At 36.8% G+C, this 19,845-nt stretch overlaps 1 protein-coding gene and 1 long non-coding RNA gene across 4 annotated transcripts in view; both read right to left on the reverse strand.

The window, feature by feature from the left end:
- The window catches only part of Da (daughterless), a 136,860-nt gene that overhangs the window by 99,650 nt on the left and 17,365 nt on the right, over positions 1-19,845 (reverse strand). For both annotated transcript variants that reach the window (XM_021334590.3, XM_021334589.3), the window contains exon 2: positions 4,827-4,879. In XM_021334590.3, the coding sequence (XP_021190265.3) occupies positions 4,827-4,879 (53 nt within the window). The remainder of the gene's footprint in view (positions 1-4,826; positions 4,880-19,845) is intronic.
- LOC135118917 (uncharacterized) lies at positions 14,670-19,329 on the reverse strand. 2 transcript variants are annotated; one of them, XR_010277862.1, is made up of 4 exons: positions 18,734-19,329; positions 17,287-17,366; positions 17,119-17,218; positions 14,670-17,018 (listed from the first exon to the last, which is right to left on the reverse strand). It is a non-coding gene; the product is annotated as an uncharacterized LOC135118917 (long non-coding RNA). The 2 variants fall into 2 exon arrangements; XR_010277861.1 differs by lacking the exon at positions 18,734-19,329 and having other exon boundaries at positions 17,119-17,856.

Here is a 19,845-nt window from a genome sequence, read left to right on the forward strand (position 1 = left end):
AAGAGTTTGTTTGATCATCAAGTATATCGCCTTTATTAAATACATCTACACTAGAAGATATATTCCGAGGTTTCGTCCGCGTTACCATGAAAAATGGTTTTAACTGAAATCAGCCCCCGAGAAAAAAACAAAGCTTTCCAATATTAAGTAGTAGGTACTTTGCAAGTGCACATGGATAAAAAGAAGCCAATAGGTCTACTGGTTAACTGCAATTGAAATAATTTATTTCAAATCAGATCAGTTCCTATCTTAGCGTACCTATTTAAGCAAACCATTTAACTTTTGAATATTGGAAAACAATTCTGGGTTCAGCTTACAAACTTTACAAACACTATCTTTAATTGATTCTATCATCATCTTAGTTATTAGTTACTTATTATAAAAATTAATAATGGAAAATACCCCTCACCTCTGAAAGTCACGACCCCAAAACTAGACTAAGCCATTATATTCCGTAGATCAGAAGACCTGTCTTCTAATGTCATACATATAGTAAAATAAAAATACTCGTTTATTTGTACGTCACAATAGGTACATCTTCAGACCACCTGTCCGATCGTCCGGACAATTGCCAGACCGGTTCTGAAACTCGACGGAGTATGTAGCAAATGGAGTGCGAATGTGAACCCGGATTGAATATTTAAAATTTTTGCAATGGAGGTCAAAAGCCTAGTAGGTGTTTATGTTGATTTCGTAAAATTTGAATTTCTATAATATCTATAAATAGGTTGCTAGGAATTTTGCTAATTAAGTCAAGCCCAAGGTCTGTTAATGCTAGTATTTGTTGCCAAGGATTTAATTTTGAGTTCACGTCAGAATAATCTAGAGCAATTCCACTTTTAAATGAGAAAATTAGTGACATGTTGAAGTTCTTAAATCAAAATGGAAAAATGGTTAAAGGTAATAATTGTTACCATATGAATTCAATGCCTGGAAAATAAACCATGTGAAACATCTCGTGTGCTTTACTTTAAGCAAAACTTATCTTGATCAAATGTATCATCATCATCATCATCATCAGCCTATCGCAGTCCACTGCTGGACATAGGCCTCTCCAAGTGCACGCCACTGAGATCGATTTTCGGCTTCTCGCATCCAGCTCCTGCCAGCCGCCTTGCGCAAGTCATCACTCCACCGTGCCTGAGGACGTCCTACACTACGTTTGCCGAGGCGTGGTCTCCACTCCAGAACTCGTTTACCCCAACGGTTATCGGTTCTTCGGCTAATATGGCCAGCCCACTGCCACTTCAGCTTGCTGATTCGGTGGGCTATGTCGATGACCTTGGTTCTCTGACGGATTACCTCATTTCTGATGCGATCCCTCAGAGAAATGCCGAGCATAGCCCTTTCCATAGCCCGCTGAGCGACTTTAAACTTGTGAACCGGCCGCACCGACAGTGTCCACGTTTCGGCTCCGTAAGTCATGACAGGTAGGACGCACTGATTGAAGACTTTTGTCTTTAGGCACTGTGGGATCGACGATGTTAGGACTCGACGTAGCTTCCCAAATGCAGCCCAACCCAACTGAATTCTCCTATTCACCTCGTCCTCAAAGTTGTTTCTACCTAACTGCAATGTCTGCCCGAGGTAAACATATTCTTCGATCGCTATCGGTTCCGGTAGAACATGTTCATTGAACATGACCTTGGTTTTGTCCAAGTTCATCCGTAGGCCGATGCGTAGAGAAGATTCAGCCAGGTCGTTCAGCATCTGTTGTAGGTCCTGCAGTGTTTCCGCCATGATGACGATATCGTCAGCAAATCGCAAGTGAGAGATGTGTTCGCCATTGATGTTGATGCCTCGCCCTTTCCAGTTCAGCGTCTTGAACATATCCTCCATTGCATTAGTGAACAGTTTCGGGGAAATAACATCCCCTTGTCTCACTCCTCGATGCAACGGTATGGGCCTTGTTTGCTGATTCTGTACTTGGACGAACATTGTAGCGGCTTCGTAGAGACATCTCATCACTTGGATGTATCGCCAATCTACTTGACAACGCTGCAGGGACTCCAGAACAGACCAGATTTCAACCGAGTCAAATGTATACCATGTTTTAAATGTAACAAAGTCAAAATCAAGCATTAACAGTATTAATTAAATCAGTCCAATTTAGAATGAATAAAATAAAACATTTTAGAATGTAATATCTAAAATATCTTCTCCCTTTTTTGAACCCTTGTACAGTTACATCCAAGACATAAGACTTACAAAATTCTAACGACATCAGCACTCCATTTACTACCAACTCCGTTAAGCAGACGACACCGAAAAAATATTGACATGTTTATTATATTAAACTTACCAAGTTAAATATAGGCGATTATAGTTTTGGAATTAATTAGTATATCATTATCAGTATTGTTCGTATGGGAAGTTCTCGAGACGACATCGAAAAGTTTCGGATTTCATTCAAAATGGCGACTGAGTCATCCGATTAGTCATATTAACTGAATATTAAATTAGAGTATCATATTTCTTTTCTATACACACCTGTTCTAAAAAAATAGTTAAAAAGTTTATTTTCTTATTAGAATTATCTTATAAAGAACTGGATATTCTCTGCGGTTTCATCAATATCTCACTTTATGCAACCGGGTAAAAGGTGGCTTATTTCCTTTTTTAGTCTTACAAGATTCATTTCAATCGGTTCAATAGTTTTGGCGAGAAAAACAGACAAGCAGATAGACAGAGTTACTTTCGTATTCATAAAGGATAGTGAGGACTGAAAACATAATATCATTGGCATCATCAAGTGCCAGTAAAGTCATATTAGTTAAACTACTTTTAACTCAAGAATGGCTTAACACGAGAGAAGGATATAAGATAGTTTTTGTCACCATTCGGCTACTGGAAGCAGTTATCTCGGAATGCAGGTGAAACCGCGGACGTTAGCTAGTATTATTATAAATTCAAACACTACCCAAACAAACAAACGGATTCTACAATTCTAACAGCAACCCTCAAAATATAAATACAGAGCCTGAAACGTACACAGTATCTGATTTATTCGATTCCCGCTTGGAGCCCTTTTTGTTGTTTCATCAGCAAAACCGAGCGTAACCACATCTTGGATTTGCATTCGTATCCTTTTTTTGCTGACGTATGTGAAGTTATAAATATATTATGTATTTTTGTTAGTTTTTAGGGTTTCATAGCTAAAGTCAAACGGTAGTCAAAGATATTAGAAAGACTTCGCTGTCCCTCTGTTACCAAGCTTTATCTTAAGAACCGTGATAGCTAGACAGTTGAAATTTTCACAGATAATGTATCCACTATAACAACCAAAAATACTAAAAACTAGTTGTTTTTAGGGTTCCGTACCCAAAGGGACCCTATTGCTTTCGCCCCTCTGTCCGTCCGTCCGTCCGTCCGCCCGTCTGTCACCAGGCTGTATCTCATTAACCGTGATAGTTAGAGAGCTGAAATTTTCACAGATGATGTATTTCTGTTGCCGCCATAACAACAAATACTGAAAACTAGAATAAAATAAATATTTGGGATTTTTTTTGCTAATTTTTGCTCTGGTACGGAACCCTTCGTGAGCGAGTCCGACTCGGACTTGGTTTTTTATTTAATCATCTCCACAAAGTTATAATTCATTTACCAGTTTAAATATACGCCAGTATATAATTATTTGAAATTGTTATCTTAAAATTCAATATTGTATGAGGCTTCTATATGAAAAACGTGATTTTTTATAGATAATGGTACGGAATCATTCGAGAACGAATCCAAGTCGCACTTGGCCGTTTTTTTCATACTACTGAATAAATAGTTTATTTATATCATTGCTCATGTTTCTTTTTTTAGGTGGTATTTAAATTTTAATTGCATATTTAAATAAAAAAACGAGACTATTAGACTATTAGCGAGTTTTTTTTATGCATTTAAAATACATGAACTAGATTTACAAATACCAGTCAGTACATTACATATTTGAAGTTTATTATTATTTAATATACAAACAGGTGGTCGGTTGTAAAAGAAATTACCATTTAATGACATCGATATATTTTTATGCGTTTTTTTAACTTAGGTATGTAATAATTCGTGGTATAAAAGTCATTTTAAATCAAATTGATAACTAAAAGATTCTATTTATAGTTTTATAAATTACTAATTAAGTGGGGACTTCGCCTACCCGGAAAAAGCTTATAGCCTTTTTCGATAAATGGGTAATCTGACACTGAAATAATTGTAAGCTAGTAGTTCCAAAGATAGCGCATTCAATCAGACAACCGTACTCTTCAGCTTCATCATATTAGGTACGTAGTTATATACGATAATTTAACACAAGTACAAGAAAGACACCGTTCAATAGTCACCAGTTTAGACTCAATTACTAATTGGTTTTTTAAAACGTGTACAAGATCAACTATCCTAGTGGTAATGGGATATCGCCTAAAGCAATGAATACAAGTCTTCAATGGATGCGATAAGCAGCTGAAAGTTTTTGCATAACTAACATAAGTATTAAAGTAAATTACAGTACTAACCATAATATTAGGCTTATCTAATGGGGTTTTATTACATAGTATGAAACAGTTCAGATGCATTGTATTTTTTTTAATAAATCAGAAACTGAGACCTTAGCATTTGATTTTGTAAATACTACCTACTTATCAGCTGGTAAGTACAGTCATGTTTATGATATTATATGTTTATTAAAAAACATTAAAAAAAAATCGATAACATAAAAATTACAAAATAAAAATCCTTTTAACATAAAACAACATACAAAATATGTCCAAAATGAAAGCACCAAAAAGTTCTGCACACAAATAATGACAAGTTTGCAAAGAGTAAAAAAAAAGAAAATGACTTACCATTCCATTGTCCATTCCCCCATATGGCGATTGGTATCCCGCCTTTTCTGTGACTGCAAAAACATTTATTAAGTTATTTTACATACTCATAATAATTTAATTTAAAGTTACTACAAAATCGTAGCCACTGCGTTCCTCGAACAAACACAGTAAAGTGTTTCTGTATACGTATTATGCCATTTTTAATAGAAATAAAACTTAAATTCAGCATTTACTTTGAAAAATCCAACACTTTATTACGTTTTATAAAAAACTAGGTTCCGCCCGCGGCTTTGCCCGCGTAGAGTTCGGTTATATCGCGTTTTCAAGAGAATTCTTCAAAAGTCCGGGATAAAAACTATCCTGTTCTCTCTCAAGGTCAACTTTATCTCTGTACCAAATTTTGTTTAAATCAGTACAGTGGTTTAGACGTGAAAGCGTAACAGACAGACAGAGTTACTTTCGCATTTATAATATTAGTAGGGATAAAAAAAAAACATTTTTGGCGCCCAACGTGGGACCGCAGATTTTCGACACCTATTGAAATTTAATAGTTCGGAAAGCAATTTCACCGATATAATCGTATTACTTCAAACACAACAATAACATTATAATAATAAAAACTCTTCCCTAATCCTTACACAATAAAATGTGAATTAAAAATCGCACCATTTTGATAAACCCATTAAAAAAATCTTTTGTAGATTCTGTTTTAATGGGGTACCGAATTTGTGTTGTGAGTTGGTTAAAAAAGGGTTAAGCTTTAGAACTGGCTCTTTGGTCAATGATATATTGTTGTGTGCGGGTTTATTATTTCGATATAATATACCTAAGCATTCTTATTTAAACAAAACTTCAGATTATTAATTATATCTTATTTTAAAACGACTAACATTTCATATTGTATACTGAAACCTAATTTGCTAGGTGGAGTACAGTCCATGAGGATTTCCCCATGACAAAAAAAAAGTGGTGGTCTACCTACCTTTTACTTAAAATAAGAAGTATTAATTTTGGAAGACACTAGAAGCAGCACTATGCTAAACAATCCTAAAGCAAACTAATTAATCCAGAAAAAAATTAACCCTAAAAAACAACCCAGTTTCAGTCTACCCTCAAAATTAAGCAAAGTCGTTGCTCAAAATTATTCAAATTAATTCTATAATTGTGAAGTTCACGCCTACTGGGGGTAGATATTATTAACAAAACTCATTAATTACAGTAATTGCGATCATCAGCCTTTGTTTGGTTGAGTAAAGCTTTGCGTATAATGACAATTTTGAAGCTGAATGGTGTTGATGCTGAAGAAATTTGAAGTAAGAGAGGTTTTGGTAATGTTTCAAGTGAATTATTTGGAGATACAATATTTTAGTAAGCCAATAAGTAAATGGCATGTGGCGTAAAGAATGTACATGGGTGTGTAAAGAAAGAAAAAGATTCGAACCCCCCAGAAAAAAAATCGAACAGCTTGATTTCAAGCGACTTATAACATGACATTGCTAAGAGAATAGGTCTAAGACCCTTGATTCTACCAAAGCGGAGCAGAATGCAGAAGATTTTAAACCACCGCTGAATTTATCCGCTCAGTGATCTTCCTACGAGTGAGTGGAGACTAGATTTTTGGATACAAATACCAATTCTGCCTGCGTCAGAGGAAATAGTAACTCGTTTTTACGCATTTTCTTACTTGTTCCAAAAATGAGGACCTATATGGCATACATTGAAATAAAATTAGGATAGCTAATATTATTCTTCGCTTCATCATTACGGTGATCAATTTTCTCCAGCACCAGTCACAAAACAAAATCCAAAAACAATTTCTTTTTTGGACCCCCATATTTTTCTACACGTATCATTTTGAATAGCTGTCACCTACCCCCGCGACGTAATTTCTGCTACACAATAGTACCCCAAGCTACAAAGCGAATGCTTAATCCAAATTATACAGTGACCGAACAGAGGGTAGGCAGAACGAGTGCGACGATTGTCAGTCATTGTTTGACGTTGTTTTTAGGGTTCCGTATCTAAAGCAATAAAAGTATTAAGTAAAGGGAAAAAGGGACCCTATTACTTGGACTTTTGACGATGTCCGTCTTTCCTGGTTGTATCTCATGAACTGTGACAGTTAAGACATTTATATTTTTTATAGATGATGTGTTATTGTTGCAGGTTCTGCAAGAATTACTGAAATAGACGTTGATATTATTTATAGAGGGCTAAATGTTTTTTTTTAGCTTTTTATACACAGATAATGGTACGGAACCCTCTGTGCGCGATGCCAATCTTACTTGACCAGTTTTTTTTAGTTTATCGATCTTTCTAGATAGAGGGGAGTCTTTGAATAATGTATTTAGCTTTATTTAGAAAATAACTGGTATATCACAATTAATTAATCTGGCACAGAAGATGAGAGATAAGATAATCAATAAGCAGTAGATAAAATTTATTTTGAAAGCATAATGTTTATTTGCGGATTTAAGCTTTGAAAACATACTTATTGTCCTATTTGGACCACTTAATTCATTAATGAATGAAATATTTTTCCTAGTAAATAATTTTATTAATCGTATATTTAGTTAAAGTACATGGAGCACAGAATTCGTTTTGAGTAAATATATCGTCCTTCGTATCGTGGAGTCCACGGACTAGCAAGCGCAGCGTAGGACGTCCACCAACGAGGTGGGCAGACGACCTTATAAAGGTCGCCGGAAGACGCTAGATGCAGGTCGCCTCCAACAGGTATCTGTATCAACAGGTCTATGTTCAGCAGTGGACCTCCTATGGCTGAGATGATGATGATGATGATGAAATGAATCAGTTATTATTTTCTTGGTACTAATGTAACCACCCAGAAAATAAAGTATTTACTTTGCTGCTATTGATTGCGCTTGTCCGAGTCATCAAATGTCTAACTTCAGAGCCGCAAAATTATTAGACAAAAACTGTAAAACATAAGCTACAATTCGCAAATAAATAATACTAACTTAGTACCCGTCAGTCGTGCCATCTTTACGCTTGGCTGAAGCTAGGGGGTTCCGTATTCTGCGCGTACAAATTATACGGTGCTAAATGTAGGGTAGGGCGACTGACGACACGCTAATTATTATATTTTGGACTATAGGGATGAAGTTAAAGTAAGAAATTAATGTTTAGTTTCGCCACGGCTCTGGTACATAAAGGGCTTAAGAAGGAACATGGTGGGGTTGGTCAGTAAGAGTCTGATACTCCCTCAGGCTGCACCCACAGCGGGACCCGTCAATTGATGATTTTCTATAAAAAGTGTACTAATTTTTGTCAAGCGTGAGTGTTCTATACATTTTCTTCAAGGAGATTTCCCATGTATGATTATGTGAATATATTAGTGTACTAGCTTTCGCCCGCGACTTTGTTCGCGTGGAATAGTGACTTCCGGCAGATTTTTGGTTTGACGTTTAGATGGCGCTACATGTCCGGAATAATTTTATTTTTTATTTTTATATATTTTTGTAATAAAAACTATCCTATTACTGTCGAAAAACCCGCTAACAATCAATGTAGCAAAAATAAATGAGATCCTTTTTGACAAATAGCCGCCAAAATTCACACAACATCGAACAAATTGTGAAGTACCCTCAGAATTAGGGCTACTTAACAAATTAATGTGACATACGCGCACTTGGAACGGCGCGCGACTGACGCGTGGCCGCGGTTTGTATGTAGACGGTCCTAATTGACAATATGTCACATTAGATGTTCAACTATCTATGCCTTTGGGTAGCGATCAACTGCGGATTACAATAAGCGATCGATCCTTTGTTTTTCGATTAGAGATTGTTTTTTTTTATATTAATTTGACATAATTTATAATATGAAGCTAATGTCATTTAATCGAAAACTAACAGATGGATCGGTATTGTCATTGTGTATTTGTGTAAGTCAAAGCATTTATCGTAGACACTTTCAAGACAATTCAACCTTACAAATTACGATACTTATTTCGACCAAACCTTATTTATATAAAAATTTGAGGTTCCTTTCTTCCTCTGTGTGACTTCTAAGCTAGTACATATTCTGGGGCTAATAAGTTTTTCTTGAATTGTGAATAAATACTTAAATCTTGAAATAACATCGTTACCTAAGAGATACGTACTACTTAATTTGGTGGTTTTGTATGACGTACAACTTTACCTATTTATCGAAATTAATTAACAGTTAATCTTGGTATAATTTGTGAACGAAAGCCGAAATATAATTGTTTAACTTCAAAGCGGATTATAATTGAATTGTATTAGGAATTTAAACTTTGATAGCGAGTGAAACAGACTCGTTAACGAAGATTCAATTGTTGATTCCATGTGAATAATTATTTCCAAGTCTTTTATGTCAATAACTTCAATTGGTATAATAGTATGCTAGGTACTTTTTGATTTCAATTTATATGTAGGTATAGTCATTTAAGTTTAGTGCGCGCCAAATATCTTTGCAATTGTGAAGTTAGCCACTTAATAGGGTAGTTTCCAGGGTCGAAATAATGAAATAATATTTAGTCCGCTTTTTAGATAATCAAAAAATATTGGATACGTATTTTTTTCTTTTTTTAATTAAACATAAAATGACAAAGATAATACACTTCAAAAATCAGGAGTGGGGGCCTTTTACACAGTGTCCTGAATTGTAGCAACTTGTGACGTCACACTCAACTTTAACACGCTATATCTTAACAAGTTCTGATCCAATTTAAAAAAGAAAAAATACGTATCGCTTAATTTTGGACAATCTACAAGACGGACTAATTATTATTTTTTAGGAAACTAGCCTATTGTAGCTTCACGCATATTTTTCGCACAAGCGCAGGTTCTCGACAATATCTTTAGGAAGTTTACAAGGAGTCAAACGCCTAACTTCAGAATGGCATACTTATTTGGCGCGAACTGCAAATAATGACTACCTAACCATATCGTATCCAACTGCATTTCTTTCTATATGAAATTAACTACTTAGCTGTTTCCGCACTCAAACAGATCTCAAATGTAACTTGAACCTAACCACTTGTATCGGCTAAAATCACACATCAAAACGACATAAAAAATCACAGTATGTAATTAAAATCCAAAAATAACTCAATAAAAACACGTAAGTATTCACCCATTCAACCCCAACGCTAAATCATCCCCTGAGAACAGATATGAATCTATAGCGAGTATACACCATCCCTCATCCCCATAGTTTCACGGTGGATTGGTCAGGCAAGACTCTGGTTTATTACAAGCCACCCTTTTATTTATTGCTTTAGGGCAATGATATTACATTTTATGGTGAATCGAGGGTATATAGTGTAATAGGTTATGAAGTTAGTGAAAGATCTAAAAAACAATCCTGTGTTCTGCCTAGGTTTTTTCCAACTATATTGGGCTTTCAGACTACCACCGTGAGACTGGCTGTCAATCATCCTGGCTTCTGATTAACCAACTCTCCCCCTCTCATTCACAAAAAGATCTAACACAGATTACAGATACTTAGATTCTTACATCAAGGAATACGATTTTTTATTGGTTTAGACTTAGATTAACTTTACTTAGTGTTTGCTAACACGAGGGAAAGAGATTGAATTACAACCGGGACCCAGTCATTTAATAAGCCTTCTGAAACACAGTGAAACGCAACATAGCAATCACAAACTCACTAAATGGTCAGATGGAAGCGTTGCTTTTACCCTTAATTGATCTTCTCGTGGGACTGTTAACCAAAAGCTCCTCGGAAGACCAGTAATTATCAAAAATACATATTGCAATAAACGCGCACTACACACAAATCAATGTGCAACGAGGGTGCAACGCTTCGAGTGCGTTTAACTCACGCCGTGTCACGCGTGTTACGGTCAGAGCTATCAAGATATTTCAGAAGGTGAATTTTGAAACGAACATCAAGTGGTAAAATCCAGGTATGGAGTTTACTAGGAGCTCATTTTACTGGAAATAATATATGATATCTACTAATGGCTTTGTAAGTTGGATAAAACACACGTAAAACTGACCACAGTTACGCGATATATTGCAACATGTTACACGGCGAGCATTCAAGCAGTCAATACGACCGTTTGCAGTAAGAAAGCTGGTAGCCAGCGCCGATCTACAAGCGCTATCCGATTTTAACCGACTTCAAAAAAGAGGAGACTGTCAATTCATCAGATTTTATTTTAGTTCTACTGAAATACGAACAAAACACTAAGGATTGAGCCTACGCGAGGCAGGTATTATTTTGTAAATTAATTTTCCAGCAGCGGGTTACTAGAATCAAAAGTTCTACCCAGTGGGACTTCTGCCTTCTCTGCCTTATAAATAGGGGTAATAGTAAAAAGCCAATGTCCCCTCGCCGTACGGTCGGCGTGTTTTTGTCGTTAATGTTACAAATATTGTCGACCGTGAACTGAGCGAATTTAGAGGGTGTAGGGACCCGTATTCGTAGTGCGGATTTTTGGAGTCTATTGATAAAAATAAATCATATTTCTTTGGCTGGCAGTGGGATGAGGTTGCGTTTCCTATGCATTTTCAGTACCCATGCACAAGACAAACGCAAGCATAAGATAATAGTAGTTTAAAAAATCATCAACATCTTTGAAAAAAAAAAAAACATTTATAACAGATACTTAACAAAGGCAAAAAAATCCTAGGTTCTTAACTACTAACTTAATTGTAATGATAGGGTTAGTTCTGATGACTTATTTTCTAGAATAAAGTAATGATTATTGAAATTAACTTTTTCTATAAAGATAGAAACTATTATGACTCAGGAATGTGTACATAATTTATGGCTACATCACCTCAGCCTATGCCTATAGCAATTAAAAACAATGATTATTATAATTACAAAGAGTAAACGGTTGATGAAAAATAATTTATGACTTTTTTTATTTCAGATCCTTTTTTTTTACTATAAATAAAACTGGCCTGCAGTCTAGATCATTTTAGAAAGCCTGTTGAAATATGAGTACCTAAGTAAAACTTACGTTATCTAGACACACGGCAGTGTGTCCGCCAAGTTCGAGCAAAAAAAGCGACACACCGGCCGTGGGTTATATTACACGAACCATTTCGGGCCAAATTCGACCCCCCTGTAACTCAAAATCTATTTTATTCACGCATATCAAATTTCTAGTATCTGTTGAGACCCCCTCACTTATCTAAAATACAAAATTTCACTAATATACCTATTGTAGGTCTTGAGATATTGACGTCAGAAAATCGCTATTTTTACTATACACTCACTGATTGACTGACTGACTGACTGACTGACTCACTCATCAAAAACCTAGACCACTTCCAATGGTCGTATTGACTTGAAATTTGGCATGGAGGTAGGTCTTTATGTCAAGGTAAAGGGAAAAATCTGAAAATGGCCAAGTGTGAGTCGGTTTCAAAATAATGAAGGTGTTTTATACCCGGTGTAAATTTATAACACTAAGGAACTAAAACGAACTAAATTTATCTATATTTATATAATATATCTTCGAAAGGTACAAAGGTTTGTATTTAGTCAAAGTAAAGTAAAAATCTGAAAACGGCCAAGTGTGAATCTCTTTCGAAAATAACGAATGTGTAACTTTGATCCACGAACATAATATGTGATAACATGTCATGTCAGTCAGTTGGTAAATCTAGTCCATTTAGTTAATCTACTTCATTTCTTTGTAAGAAACATAGTGCATATTAAAAAATCTAAAAGATAGTATAAATGAGACATTTCTTTAACTAACTTCATCATAAGAAAAAAATAAAATAAACAACCTTACAAAAATAAATGAAATCCCACCCAAAACAAAAATGTGAAAGACTGCCAAGTTCGATAATATGGGGATGCTTCGCCTGTAAAAGAAGTGAGATCTGAATAAGTACCAAGTTCCATACACATACCTCAGTTAAAAATAGTTACTTTTTAATGATGTTACTTGGCAAGTTTTAATAGAAAATTAAATACTTGATTCATTGCGTTTAGTAGGTTAATAACAAGATGTATGAAAACTTGCCATGTAACATCATTAAAAAGTAACTATTTTTAACTGAGGTATGTGTATGGAACTTGGTACTTATTCAGATCTCACTTCTTTTACAGGCGAAGCATCCCCATATTATCGAACTTGGCAGTCTTTCACATTTTTGTTTTGGGTGGGATTATAAATACCACGTGAAATGTAGAATATGTATTTAGAAGAGACTGATAACTTTTCTACTACACAAATACGTTGACATATTTTTGAAAACTCAAAAGGACAAAACTGTAAATTTTTTGTGTAAACAGATTTAAAATGTAAGTAAATACCTAAGTTTAAATATTGCATATTGAACGAGGTATTTTTTTTACGAAATTAAAAATACAATATGGTACTCCAAAATTAAATGACCCCGACTATGAATACGACCCCCACTAGTACCCTCGCGAGTCTAATATGATTAATCGCTAAAATTTAACGCTTTCGTACTCCACTGTACTTACAGAGGACCATGCTCGGATTTTTAAGGACGCGTTTGCAAAATTGATAGGCATGAAATCGAACTACTACATTGACACGGCCCACTCACACAAATGTAGGCATTGTTAGCTGCAAGAATATAGTCAAATAAACAAATTTTGAAACTTGGATAATTTATTTTGTTTTTTATGTACTCAAGTACTTATCTGCGTTTAGATAACCATAAAAATTTTACTGGTTTTGTTGGTTATGTATGATGACTATGATGAAACTTTACCTCCGGTCTTGATGGAGTGACCTGAATGTATATCGTCGGTGTCTGCTACTGGAACTCCGCGACGAATAGAGTTAGGTGTACCGAGTTTGGGCTCGTTTTGTTAGCTATGATGAGACCTGACCACCGGACTTGATGCAGTGACCTGAAGGTATATCCTCGGTGTCTGCTACTGGAACTCCGCTACGAATAGATCTAGGTGTACCGAGTTTGGGCACGTTTTGTTAGCTATGATGAGACCTTACCACCGGACTTGATGAAGTGACCTGAAGGTATACCCTCGGTGTCTGCTACTGGAACTCCGCGACGAATAGATCTAGGTGTACCGAGTTTGGGCTCGTTTTGTTAGCTATGATGAGACCTTACCACCGGACTTGATGGAGTAACCTGAAGGTATACCCTCGGTGTCTGCTACTGGAACTCCGCGACGAATAGATTCAGATGTACCGAGTTTGGACTCGTTTTGTGTGTTATGAAGAGACTTTACCACCGGACTTGATGGAGTAACCTGAAGGTATACCCTCGGTGTCTGCTACTGGAACTCCGCGACGAATAGAGTCAGATGTACCGAGTTTGGACTCGTTTTGTGTGTTATGAAGAGACTTTACCACCGGACTTGATGGAGTAACCTGAAGGTATACCCTCGGTGTCTGCTACTGGAACTCCGCGACGAATAGAGTCAGATGTACCGAGTTTGGACTCGTTTTGTGTGTTATGAAGAGACTTTACCACCGGACTTGATGGAGTAACCTGAAGGTATACCCTCGGTGTCTGCTACTGGAACTCCGCGACGAATAGATCTAGGTGTACCGAGTTTGGGCTCGTTTTGTTAGCTATGATGAGACCTTACCACCGGACTTGATGAAGTGACCTGAAGGTATACCCTCGGTGTCTGCTACTGGAACTCCGTGACGAATAGAGTCAGGTGTACCGAGTTTGGACTCGTTTTGTGTGTTATGAAGAGACTTTACCGGCGGACTTATGGAGTAACCTGAAGGTATACCCTCGGTGTCTGCTACTGGAACTCCGCGACGAATAGATCTAGGTATACCGAGTTTGGGCTCGTTTTGTAAGTTATGATGAGAATGAATAAATATATATTTTATTTAATACAAGTGATGGTTTCATGTGAAATAAAAGAAGGTTTTGGATTCATTTTAATTTATTCACAAATTTTTCAGCCCTAGAATATTTTTTTTTAAGTGCGAGGAATGTACCCTCAGCTTCATATTCCGTGACATTCTTGGGTCAATCAATTCTGGAAGAAGACAATTTTGGTAAAAACTAATTAAATTTATCTCCATTTTTTCCTTCCAAAATTGTTCATCTCTTTGTATGTACTCATATTTGACTTTGCCAGGGCCCGTCCAAATAGCAAACACGCAAGTGTCTTGCCTAGTAATGCGTAGCTGTCCTTGTATTTGGTAATACCATTTATGTTTTTTGTTTACCGTAAATAAATTATCACTAGGCAACCAAAAATCAACTTTTTTGAGTTTAATGGCATCGTCTGGCTCCAAACCATATGCCGAAGATGGACATTTTATTTCTATTATTCCAATCTCACACTTTCCGTCGGGGGTTGCTCCAAGAAAGGGAAATTCTCGGTCTATGAACAACCCGCACTTTTCAATGGGCATATTCAAGATCGCTGCAAGTTCGCGGATGGCAGTCGCTTCATTGCTTCTGCCATGTTTTATTGACGGGATATTGCTTAAGTCTTTCTGATACAATATTTGTTTTATTAGTGGTCCACACTCAGTGGTTATGCGACGTTTACAGACTGCTGCGAACCACGACGCTGTCAGCAGTTTCCTTCTAGTTTCTAGCCATAATGTACTGCCACTCTGCAAAACTGTGTCCCTTTCTAAATTTACCTTTTCAGTCTCCGAAAGTTCTAATGCATTTAAAAATTTATTTTTGGCCTCTTCAAATTCTTCCTCGTTCATGTCCACCTTTTGGCAACTTTCACCATAATAGGCATCTTTAGATGCAGATGGCTTTGGATTCTTTTTCTTTTTAATTTTTCTGTTGTGCCTTTTTTGATTTAAATTTTGGCGTAATTTTTCTAGCCGAACAATTTCGGGATTGGCATCTGTGCCAAAATATATTTGTGTACTGCCGACTGAAGGACACCCGTGTTATAGGACACCACGGCTGCAGCACAACGAGCAAGATAGGACCCCCGCTGGGTAAAGTTCACTCTTTTGCCTCCTATAAATTTTGCAACTCGTGCATTAAAACTTTCCACTGCATTATTTGTTTCATTGTAAACAAAACTACAGGAATGCAGTGAAAGACGTTGGGCCAAATCTTCAACTTTTGAAAGACCCGTAAGCTGTCAGTTCTGGCACCATATTATTCACGTTGCGTTTTTTGACGTCATCACTACAAAAATAAGTTGCGCAGTTGGAGTGATCACCAAATATATGATAGGGACCATTTATTATATCATTTTTGATACCTCTTGCCTTTTCTTCGAAAGCAACGTTTTTATTGGACCAATATTTGACGCTACTATCAATGCCCCAACGTATACGCAAATAATTTTCTTTCAGAATCTTTCGGCCCCTTATGTGGAAAGAAGTATTACTACAAATTGCTAGCAGGCCTTTGCAGTAATTTCTTAGTAAATGATTTTTACATTCGATTTTACCCACAGTTATGTTATCATAAGGCCTTGCGTTCCTAATGCTAGCATAAGTGCTTGAATCACCATCTGCTATAAACTGGTGGTAGATAAGTCCATGCATACCAATGGACTTTTTGAAGCCCTCTGTTATTACAACTGCTTCTATAGCGGTAGAAGGACCTTGAAAATTTTTAAAACAAGCATGTTTCCTAGGTAATGCCCCTTTATTTTCTGCTCGTGCACAGATATTGCAGAATTTATTTTTGACACCATAATATAATACTTTTTTTGAGTGCATGCCTACGATTGCACCAACACCGGAGGAAGCACTGTAATTGGTTCCATAAGAGCGCTTGGACCAACATGCATCACCCGATACAGGTATCATAGCTAACCCATCTGTATTTACACTTCCAATAGCTAAAGCATTGTCTTTCTCCTCTTTACCCGCCTCGATCATGTAGTGCTGCGCAGCCTTTTTCCACCACCGACTTATTATGTCATGCTTAGCTTGGTACAATCGTACTGACATTGGTGGCATATTTACATGACACAAAACAGTAGTGTAACCCCAGCACCAATCGTCATTATACCAGCGACAATTTCTTCATTCACGTCCATTTTATTTTCAGTTTTTTTGGATGATTCTAACGTGAATTCAGCACCACACATTTTGCATTTAATTGAAAAGGTCGAGTGAAGCCCAGACCTTTTTTCACTCAATAGTTCAATTGTACTCAAATTACAATTAAACATAGACTTATGATTGCTGATTCCTTGTAATTGCTCCATAAAATAAGCCATTTCAATAAGCCTTCTTCCTGAAATCTGATAGGTTACTTTTTCTTCATCCACAGCGGTCTAGAAAAAAATATTTAATTTGTCATTTGTACCAAAGGACGTTAGCAAAACACAATAATAGTACATGTACAAGTCGTAGTAAAGAAATATGATAACTTACGTAAGATGTCTCCAAGTCATTGTTATTGGAAGTACTACAATCTGTTTCTTCTGAATGCACCTCACTTATGTCACTAGAATTGCGACTCACTTCTCGAAGTCTGTGAAAACAAACGAATTAATTTGACAGTTCTCAATTATGATGAGCATTCCATAAACAAATGATTACCGTCTTATATTTTCCAATGCATTTTTTCTGGAAAGCACTTGTTTACGAGAGCTTTTGCCAAACGTTCGACTTCTCGGCATCTATAACAACAATTGAATATTCATAGTTATTATGTACTCAAACATTTTATTATAAAAAAAAAAAAAAAAATAATAAAAAAACGAGTCCAAACTCGGTACACCTAACTCTATTCGTCGCAGAGTTTCAGTAGCAGACACCGAGGGTATACCTTCAGGTCACTTCATCTAGTCCGGTGGTAAGGTCTCATCATAGCTAACAAAACGAGCCCAAACTCGGTACACCTAGATCTATTCGTCGCGGAGTTCCAGTAGCAGACACCGAGGGTATACCTTCAGGTCACTCCATCAAGTCCGGTGGTAAGGTCTCATCATAGCTAACAAAACGAGCCCAAACTCGGTACACCTAGATCTATTCGTCGCGGAGTTCCAGTAGCAGACACCGAGGGTATACCTTCAGGTCACTTCATCAAGTCCGGTGGTAAGGTCTCATCATAGCTAACAAAACGAGCCCAAACTCGGTACACCTAGATCTATTCGTCACGGAGTTCCAGTAGCAGACACCGAGGGTATACCTTCAGGTCACTTCATCAAGTCCGGTGGTAAGGTCTCATCATAGCTAACAAAACGAGCCCAAACTCGGTACACCTAGATCTATTCGTCGCGGAGTTCCAGTAGCAGACACCGAGGGTATACCTTCAGGTCACTTCACCAAGTCCGGTGGTAAGGTCTCATCATAGCTAACAAAACGAGCCCAAACTCGGTACACCTAGATCTATTCGTCGCGGAGTTCCAGTAGCAGACACCGAGGGTATACCTTCAGGTTACTCCATCAAGTCCGGTGGTAAAGTCTCTTCATAACACACAAAACGAGTCCAAACTCGGTACATCTGACTCAATTCGTCGCGGAGTTCCAGTAGCAGACACCGAGGGTATACCTTCAGGTCACTTCATCAAGTCCGGTGGTAAGGTCTCATCATAGCTAACAAAACGAGCCCAAACTCGGTACACCTAGATCTATTCGTCGCGGAGTTCCAGTAGCAGACACCGAGGGTATACCTTCAGGTCACTTCACCAAGTCCGGTGGTAAGGTCTCATCATAGCTAACAAAACGAGCCCAAACTCGGTACACCTAGATCTATTCGTCGCGGAGTTCCAGTAGCAGACACCGAGGGTATACCTTCAGGTTACTCCATCAAGTCCGGTGGTAAAGTCTCTTCATAACACACAAAACGAGTCCAAACTCGGTACATCTGACTCAATTCGTCGCGGAGTTCCAGTAGCAGACACCGAGGATATACCTTCAGGTCACTCCACGTTAGCAGTCACCAAAGTACTTCATGATCACGTGCGATGAAACGTTATTTTTTAGTGAAATATTTACAATATTGCATAATATTTTGGTGTAATGATAAAATCAATAATCTTACCTTAGAAGGATCAAATTTGGTTAGTCGAATATTTTGTATTTATACAGCGATCTTTTCAACACGAGCAGCTGGAAACGAGCGATACAGTGTCCTCTCACGACGGCGGCCGAGCGCAGACTGACTCAGAATGAGGCTTTCGCACAATCGTGGGTCGGAAGGAATACAAATAAAATAACCCCTATTTCAAGCTGTTAAGACTCATCGTTAGTAGCAAAATATGTGAAAAAAATTGGTTTTGTTTTTATTTTTTCTAACCTTATTCATAGCACAATACTGTATTTTTTTTCCTCACATTTAATCTTGACTATGTTTGCCTATTTACAAAAAATAAATCAATATTAAATTACTTTATTCTTAGTAGAAAATTGTACCTAAACTTGACCCGGAATCATGAATTTTGTAGAAAGGGGTTACGAAATAACTTTTTTATGATATCAAAAATTTATTTTTTCAAAAAAAACCTTCCTCGCGTTTATAGTTGAAGACCCAAGCTATAACTAGGAGTTATTTGTCATATTTGATTTGGCTTGGTTTAGTCGCAAAATGTACCGAAAAACAGCTTAATTTTGCTCAAACTGCAAACGCGTCCTTAATGCACTTTTGTTTGGCAGTACACTCAAACGCTCAAGTGTTTTTATGAAATTATTTTTTTAGTAATGCATAGTGGGGGATTTTTATGGAATTATTATAGCGTATGGATTAACACTTGTCGACGGCAATGTACAATGTTAAATTCTATTTTCATTGACAGATTTGAACGTAGGTATGTAGATCCCAAAGAAAAATGAATACAAGGCATTTTTAGGAAAACCCTAATATCTTTGAAACGGGCATGAAATTACTGTGTCATATGGCTCTCAAGTTACTTAAATACTGTTCATAGTTAATGTGTAACGTGAAACGATCAACGTAATACTTGCGTATACGCAAGTCATCAAATGGTACGCGGTAAAGTTATATACTGAGAATCTATTATTTGTACATTTTGAACAACATACATTTAAGTCACTAGAAGCAAACTCTACAACGATTAAGTTATTTGAGGAAACTGTAATAGGTCCAAGTCAGCGATAAATGGAAACCTGAAAATTCCTTTACCAAAACAAATTAAA

This window comes from Helicoverpa armigera, chromosome 27 (genome assembly GCF_030705265.1).
Source record: "Helicoverpa armigera isolate CAAS_96S chromosome 27, ASM3070526v1, whole genome shotgun sequence".
Classification (NCBI taxonomy): domain Eukaryota; kingdom Metazoa; phylum Arthropoda; class Insecta; order Lepidoptera; family Noctuidae; genus Helicoverpa; species Helicoverpa armigera.